The sequence below is a fragment of the Galdieria sulphuraria genome (assembly GCF_000341285.1).
Source record: "Galdieria sulphuraria unplaced genomic scaffold scaf_155, whole genome shotgun sequence".
NCBI lineage: Eukaryota > Rhodophyta > Bangiophyceae > Galdieriales > Galdieriaceae > Galdieria > Galdieria sulphuraria.
In genome coordinates, this window is record NW_005178320.1 from 1 (window position 1) to 6,867 (window position 6,867).

At 38.1% G+C, this 6,867-nt stretch overlaps 5 protein-coding genes across 5 annotated transcripts; 3 read left to right on the forward strand and 2 right to left on the reverse strand.

The window, feature by feature from the left end:
- On the reverse strand, window positions 1-1,120 carry Gasu_63060 (uncharacterized protein; the record flags this gene model as incomplete). Its single annotated transcript, XM_005702500.1, has 1 exon — window positions 1-1,120. Exon 1 carries the CDS (start codon window positions 981-983, stop codon window positions 195-197), a length of 789 nt encoding a protein of 262 aa, XP_005702557.1. The 5' UTR covers window positions 984-1,120.
- Window positions 1,121-1,180: 60 nt separating this feature from the next.
- On the forward strand, window positions 1,181-3,081 carry Gasu_63070 (GTP-binding protein). The gene has a single exon (XM_005702501.1). The coding sequence runs from the start codon at window positions 1,199-1,201 to the stop codon at window positions 2,636-2,638; it is 1,440 nt and encodes a 479-aa protein (XP_005702558.1). The 5' UTR covers window positions 1,181-1,198; the 3' UTR covers window positions 2,639-3,081.
- Window positions 3,082-3,090: 9 nt separating this feature from the next.
- Gasu_63080 (iron-sulfur cluster assembly accessory protein) lies at window positions 3,091-3,740 on the forward strand. The gene is made up of 5 exons (XM_005702502.1): window positions 3,091-3,187; window positions 3,240-3,300; window positions 3,359-3,434; window positions 3,483-3,627; window positions 3,682-3,740. Exons 1-5 carry the CDS (start codon window positions 3,113-3,115, stop codon window positions 3,715-3,717), a joined length of 393 nt encoding a protein of 130 aa, XP_005702559.1. The 5' UTR covers window positions 3,091-3,112; the 3' UTR covers window positions 3,718-3,740.
- Window positions 3,741-3,745: 5 nt separating this feature from the next.
- Gasu_63090 (uncharacterized protein) lies at window positions 3,746-4,810 on the reverse strand. Its single transcript, XM_005702503.1, has 10 exons — window positions 4,743-4,810; window positions 4,660-4,695; window positions 4,554-4,602; window positions 4,420-4,499; window positions 4,294-4,367; window positions 4,191-4,244; window positions 4,078-4,131; window positions 3,979-4,026; window positions 3,868-3,930; window positions 3,746-3,818 (listed from the first exon to the last, which is right to left on the reverse strand). Exons 1-10 carry the CDS (start codon window positions 4,771-4,773, stop codon window positions 3,777-3,779), a joined length of 531 nt encoding a protein of 176 aa, XP_005702560.1. The 5' UTR covers window positions 4,774-4,810; the 3' UTR covers window positions 3,746-3,776.
- Window positions 4,811-5,660: 850 nt separating this feature from the next.
- Window positions 5,661-6,867, forward strand: Gasu_63100 (MFS transporter, SP family, sugar:H+ symporter; the record flags this gene model as incomplete). The annotated part of the gene is made up of 1 exon (XM_005702504.1): window positions 5,661-6,867. A coding segment is annotated over exon 1 (1,189 nt), but the record flags the coding sequence as incomplete, so codon positions are not given.

Sequence of the window (6,867 nt, forward strand, 5' to 3'; positions counted from 1 at the left end):
AAAATAGTCTACACCGGATTCAATCAGACAGTGAACTGGTGGCAGCTGTTTTACAAAAAGTCACAAAATTAAGAAGAGATGTATAGAAAGTCGTAGAATCATAGACAAGATTCAATTTCCACTACAGTCCTTTTTTGTACGACCTACTGGAAACCAAAAGAGACCATTTGTTCGTTTCTTACAATATAGAAGCGTCAAAGTGCTTCGCCAGAAACGTCTACTTTGTTACCTGTTCCGTAGTTTGTTGTTTCTGGCTTTTGTGAATAAGAAGCCCCTTCAGTCACCTTTTCTTCTATATCTTGTGGAGTTGTCAAAGTTGGTGATATAGTTGCGTTCCTTCGTCCATAAATACAAATGAGAGATAACTGTGACACACCCAATATGGCACCTAACAGATTTAACGACCAAACGATTGGATCCCCAAGAGCAAACCCGTAAACAGTCCACATCGTTCCATTGACAGTATTCATTGCACATAACCACGGGTCCAAAGAAGAAGCATCCTTCAATCTTACAACCGCAATTAACGTTGACAAAGGAGAAGCGTAAAAACAAGTTAACATAGTATTTGCCAAAACACCCAAAGTTATGTTTGCAATATTTTTAGGTAATATAAAGGCGGATAAAAAGGCACAGATTATCGTGAGTCCGAGCACCGAAAGAGTCAAAGCTTCATACAAAAAACGCCTTTTACCCTTTTCCAAAACTGCGTGACAACTTAGAATATAAAAAATAGCCAAAAGGAGACCAGGACAATTGGCCCACCATATATAAAAGTTCTTCACAGACGCCCCATAAAGTAACCAGCCACTAGTGCTACCGAAAATAAAGCAATAAGGGACTGGGTTCAAAGGGCCTATATCCTCATTATTTCTAACTTCTAAGACACTTTTCATAGGAGCTAAAAATAACAAGTTGGATATGATAACTCCACATAACGGAGCAATCGTTTTAAGAAATAACACCGTCCCATAACTGGACATGAAGAGAATTGCAAATTGTCAAACGGAAGGATAAAGATGTTTGTCGATCTTCGAGTGGAATTCTCCAAAGGTTGGATATCCTCTGGAATAAAGAACTACAAATGGCGACAGATAAATCTGCATAATTATCAAAGAATGGTAGTTGTTCTTTTGTTTCTTGTGTACTTTCTCATCGAATGGAATAGAAACCACACAATGTTGTCTTTTCTTGTATCATGAGAGAACAAGTTGATCGAATTGAAAAAGCTTTAGCACTAGCTGATATGGTGGATAGCTCAAGTGAAACTCTTAGGGGTTCTTTTTCGTTCAAAAAGAAAGTACAACACGGGTCTCGTTGTCCTGGTTGTGGGTGTTTACTACAGACAACAGACAAAGACTCCTTTGGTTATGTTCCAGAAATTGTAGAGTCCAAAGCACGAACTGCACTTTGTAAACGTTGTTTTCAACTTATTCATTATGGTAAATTGGATGAGAAGCTAAGATTACCCGCCGCAACTATGGAGGAATTAGTGGAAGCGGTAACTGGTACTGCGGGAATAGTTCAAAAGCTTAAAACTCTGTTTTCTTCCTTATCTAAAGAGAAGTTTCTTATCCTACTTGTATTGGACATATTTGATTTATGTGGCAGTTTATTTTCTGGTATTCAGAATTGTCTTGCCAATGCCGACCTTATAATCTGTGTGAACAAGATAGACTTATTACCTTCAGTAGATTGTCAAAAGCTTGTTCCATATATTAAGGATACAATGCAACGTAAAGGTTTAGAGAATATTCAAAGCGTTCGTTTTGTCTCGTGCAAGACTGGAAGAGGAATTCAGTCTCTCCGAAGAGAGTTACTACATATTCCTCGTGGAAAGAGAGTATTCGTGGTTGGAGTAGCTAATGTTGGGAAAAGCAGTATTCTAAATCAACTAAAACTCTCATTTCGAGATGAAGTAAAGTATCGAAGTCGACGAGAATTGAATCATAAAATGAAAAAGGCGCCGAAGACATTAACTGAAAGTCAGTTGAAGGATATCGAAAAGAGTGCGGAAGAAGTGCCCATTACCACAAGTGTGGTTCCAGGAACAACGTTGGAAGTGTTTCCAGTAAAGATAGGCAAAGGATACAAGATATACGATACACCTGGCTTATTTTTAAACAATCATTTGAGCCATTTGCTAAGTACGGAAGAACTCAAATTGGTAATACCTCAAAAGAGTATCAAACCTATTTGCTTTCGTTTTCAGGAAGGGCAACATTTATTTTTGGGTGGCTTGGCACGCATTCACTTTGTCGAAGGAAAGCCTTTCCATGTTGTTGTGTATGCAAGTTCCGAAGTTTCTATTCATATAAGTTCTTGTAGAGAAGCTGAACAATTTTTATCATCTCATATGTCACAGTTATTGAAACCGCCATTGGATAAGAATTGGATTCATCAAATGGCAATACAATGGGAGACTAACAGATTTTCCATACAAGGAAAGGGTTGGAAGGAAAGTGCTGGAGATATAGCCATTGCAGGTTTGGGCTGGATAAGTTTTGTAGGTTGTGGAAAGATGGAAGTAGATTGTATTGTTCCACGTGGTATAAGATTGGAACTTCGTGATCCTTTACTTCCGCACGTTGTTTCGGAAAAGGGAGTTGTAAGGTGGGAAAGAGAAAGGACTAGTTGACGTTGCCTTATGGAGTTAGATAACTACATTATCCAAAATATTAAAGATCAGTTTTAGGCACCTTTTACAGTTTTCTTATGAATGCTTCATTTTACCGTTTCTGTGAGTGAAATTGAAACAACTTCTCCGCTGTGACACGGAAACAAACTTTTGTAACTCGAGAGGAACTGTAAAAGGAGTGACGAACAACAGTTGGAAAGAATCATGCACTTATATTAAAAAGAAGTGTAGGTGTTCAAAATAGCCATACTGAAAGAGAAGCTGGGGGTAAGCTGCCTCTGCTCAAAAGATGCGCAAGTCGTTAGGGAAACGTTTCTTTGTAAAACAAACTTTGATTAGAAACAAGTTAAATATACAACGCAATAGAAACATATTCGTTTCAAAACCAAGGCAATATTGCAAGGTTCAAAAGTAAACGAACAATTCCTCATCAAAGTAACGAAATTACATCTTCTCAGCTTTTTTGGCTTCGCTATGGCACCTTCAGGTCGCGTTGTTGCTGCTGGTGGTTCTTTACTTCGAAGAAATAAAAAGGCTGCACTGGAATTGGTAAGTGTAAAGCAGAGTAGTTTGTCGAGCGACACTGAGAGTAGATATTTAGACAGAAGAGGCTGCAAGAAGAGTGCGCGAACTCTTACAAGCCAAGGGTGAAACAATCGAAGGTAGTATACATTTGTTGGTTGGTTTTCTCAAAATTCTTATCGTTACAATTGTTTACAGGAGTAAGAATTAGTCTCAGAAATAGGGGTTGTAATGGCAAGTCCTTTGTAATGAACTATGTAGAAAAGGGAAAGGAGTAAGTACTTAGTTTCAATTCTTCTAGCTAGTACTGAAGTTGTTTAAGGAACAAACACGACGAAATTGTACTAGATAAAGGAGTTAAGTTGTTTGTGGACCCAAGAGCTTTGATGCAGGTAGTAGGTACAACTATGGACTTTGTGGACTCCGAACTTGCATCTGAGTTTGTATTTTACAACCCAAACGCAAAGGTATGTTTTGCGTTGGACGAGCGGATATGTTTGAGTATAACCAATGTTTGATAGAATACTTGTGGTTGCGGAGAAAGTTTCAATGTATGATCAATGAAGTAGTCGTCACGCAGAGTTTTGTATATTTATAATATAGATGTAAAAAAATTTTACTTTTCCAGTCTTATATTGTACGAACCTGTCGTAGGATCCTTACAAAGTCTTCATTACCATCTTCTACAGTCCAAAACTTTGATATACCTTATCTAACTTGAAGTTGTCAACACTAAGACCAAAATAGCCCAATACGCTATTCCCAACTTCCTATGCAAGTTGCTTCAATCTCTTGACAAATAGCACTAAATAAACTACCTTTAATTTGGTAATAGCTTCTTCTTTACGACGTTCCTCTTCACGTTCCTATAGTATTCATTACCATCAAATTCAACAAGTTATCCAACCCACACATACTTTCAACTGTTCTATATGTTGTACTTCTTCAGATGAGATCTGTCGTGCTTCTTTCTGCACATAATGTAGGTCACCGTTCTTACGAAAACTGGAAAAAGAGTAAAAGGTCTTACCAAGGTCTTTGCATCTTTCAATGCTTCCTCATAACGACCCAACTTCAAATAGCACTTGGACACCAGTTAACTTCTAACTCTGTGGAAAGCAAGCGATATTCACCTGTTCCCTTCGATACAACGCTTTCCAGTAGTTTTCGTCCAAATTCAAGGCTTCTGAACAATCCTCCAACGCTCCTATCGACAACTCACTTCAACATTTGCAGTGCGTTAAGCAACAAAAGACAACCCTCATAATCCTCTAACTTTAGTTTTGCTGCAGCTCTATTGGCAAAACAAGCTGCACGATCTGCATCATTCAATGGCTTACTGTCTCTTTGTTGTCAATTGACATTTTATTTGAAAAATGGGTAAAATACCTACCTTAGCGCCAACGTATAACATTCACAAGCTTCCTCGTACTGTTTGTTGCCTATTTGGGGAGCAGTAACTAAATACCTTGAGAGGAGTAAAACGATAGAAAACCTACGAAAATGTTCGTTTCCTCTGTTTTTATCTTCTTGTGCTACTCTTTCTTAGTTCATATTTCTTTCTATCTGGTATATCCCATACCTTCGTGAAAAGATGCTTCAGTTGTGGTCATCCAAAGCAAATGTCTCTCGCAATTCAACTGTGGGCGAATGGGCCAAAAGTCGTTGCATGTGTCTCTTGAGTAAATTTCAAAGGCTGAAGATACAAAAGTTTCACAGTCAAAAACCCCTTAAAGTTCATTTTGAAAATTGCTATCAATCACAATATACAATGTGCTTAGTTTCTAACATTATTTTATAACCACAGAGTCATTTTATTCTTTTGACATACTACTTGAAGCTATATAATTTTAAAACCCTTTCTTTGAGCACAGAACCCATAGTTAAAACAACTGTAAGGCTAACTGTTGACTTGGAATAGAGAGTGAGAAAGGCATATTCATCCTTTGAAGAACTCAGCTTTCGACATACTTTATTCACTGCAAATGTTCGACGAATTGTCCTTCAGGTCAAATGTAAACCCTGGCGAGAAGTATCAGGAATACCTTTGTTTAATGAACAGCGTCGTTTGAAATCGGCTATTGAAAAATTGAACAGTGTTACTATTAATGCAAACGTTCTCTAGAGTTCATCTATACTGAAAAAGTTGCTTTATATGACATTCAAGAGTGAACAATAAGACCAAAACATTCATCTTTCTGGGTTCAAAAATTCAAAAGGCTTTCTAAGCCAAGAAGTATCTTTGCATATACCATTATTAGCTAGAAAAACACTTGACTGTTGCTTCTTCTCTAGCTGTTTTCTTATCTACATCTACCTTGCACAACAAGCGTTCTATTGCCAGAATATCAACGTCAAAGGCTTCTATCATGTTCAAAATCCCGAGATAGATGCAACTGCTTCCAACCCAAATCTCCTTCTAGAACATTACAATCTCGAGCCCAATCATTTGCTAAATTTTTTGTTTCATTCTATCCCACACTCTTGCTGCAATCTCCATTTTCTTCAATTTGCTGGAATGTCTACAGACATCGTAAAGTCTCCAACAAGAAAGGCTGAAAGGCTTCATCATTCACAAGATAGGATTGAGGTGCTGAGTTTTTCAGAGGATGCAACTCCAAAGAAAAAAACATACTCTGACTCTTACTTTCAAGGACCCAAGGAAAAGACACTTGAAGATTTCGAGGAACTCTTGAAGGATGCCAATCCTTTACAAGACGAGTTTCTTACGGAAGAGGAGAAGCAACATCCCTGGAGACAGCCTCTCAAACTATACTATCTAGTAGCAGTTGCTGCCATGGGAGCATTGATTGTTGGAATCGACATTTCATTAGTTAGCGGAGCCCAAATTGAATACTTAAAACAATTCAATGTGACCAACACCAATATCACTGGTCTTCTGGCTGCAGGAACTACCTTAGGTGCTCTAGTTGGTTCGATGTTATCCATTCTATTGAATGATTGGATCGGTCGACGCGGCAGCCTATTTATTGCTTCTATTTGGTCTATTGGAGCCTCCATATGGGAAGCTCTTGCTCCTTCTTGGAAAATGTTACTTGCTGGCAGACTCATGTTGGGAGTTTCAATGGGAATTATTTCGAGTACAGTGCCTGTTTTATTATCTGAGGCTGTGCCAACTGCAATAAGAGGAGCGATTGCAAGTTTATATCAACAAATGGTTGCAACTGGAATCTTTATAGGTTACATTGTCGATGTGATATTTGTGAACATAGATGATATCGGCTGGAGATTGATGTTGGGTTCCACTATGGTACCTGCCTTGATTGAATCATTTGCAGTTCCATTTCAAGTAGAAAGTCCAAGGTGGCTTATCAAGAAAGGAAGAATAGAGCAAGCAGAAAAGGTTTTATTGGCTATTAGGCTTTCTTCAGAACATGCTTTGAGAGATTTAGTACTCATTAGAAAGGCAGTAGAGGAGGAACGAAGAATGACAGAAAACAAGAATCTGTACGCAGAGTTACTTACAGTGCCTTCTCTAAGAAGAGAACTATTTGTTGGAATACTATTAATGCTATTTCAACAGTTCTGTGGAATGAATGTTTTTATGTATTATGTCGACTATATGTTTACAGATTTGATTGGGATATCCGACAAGAAGGCTGTATTGGCTAGTTTGATTGCCGGATTCACTAATGCAGTATTCACTCTGCCTGTATATTGGGTCATTGACAAATATGGACGACGGT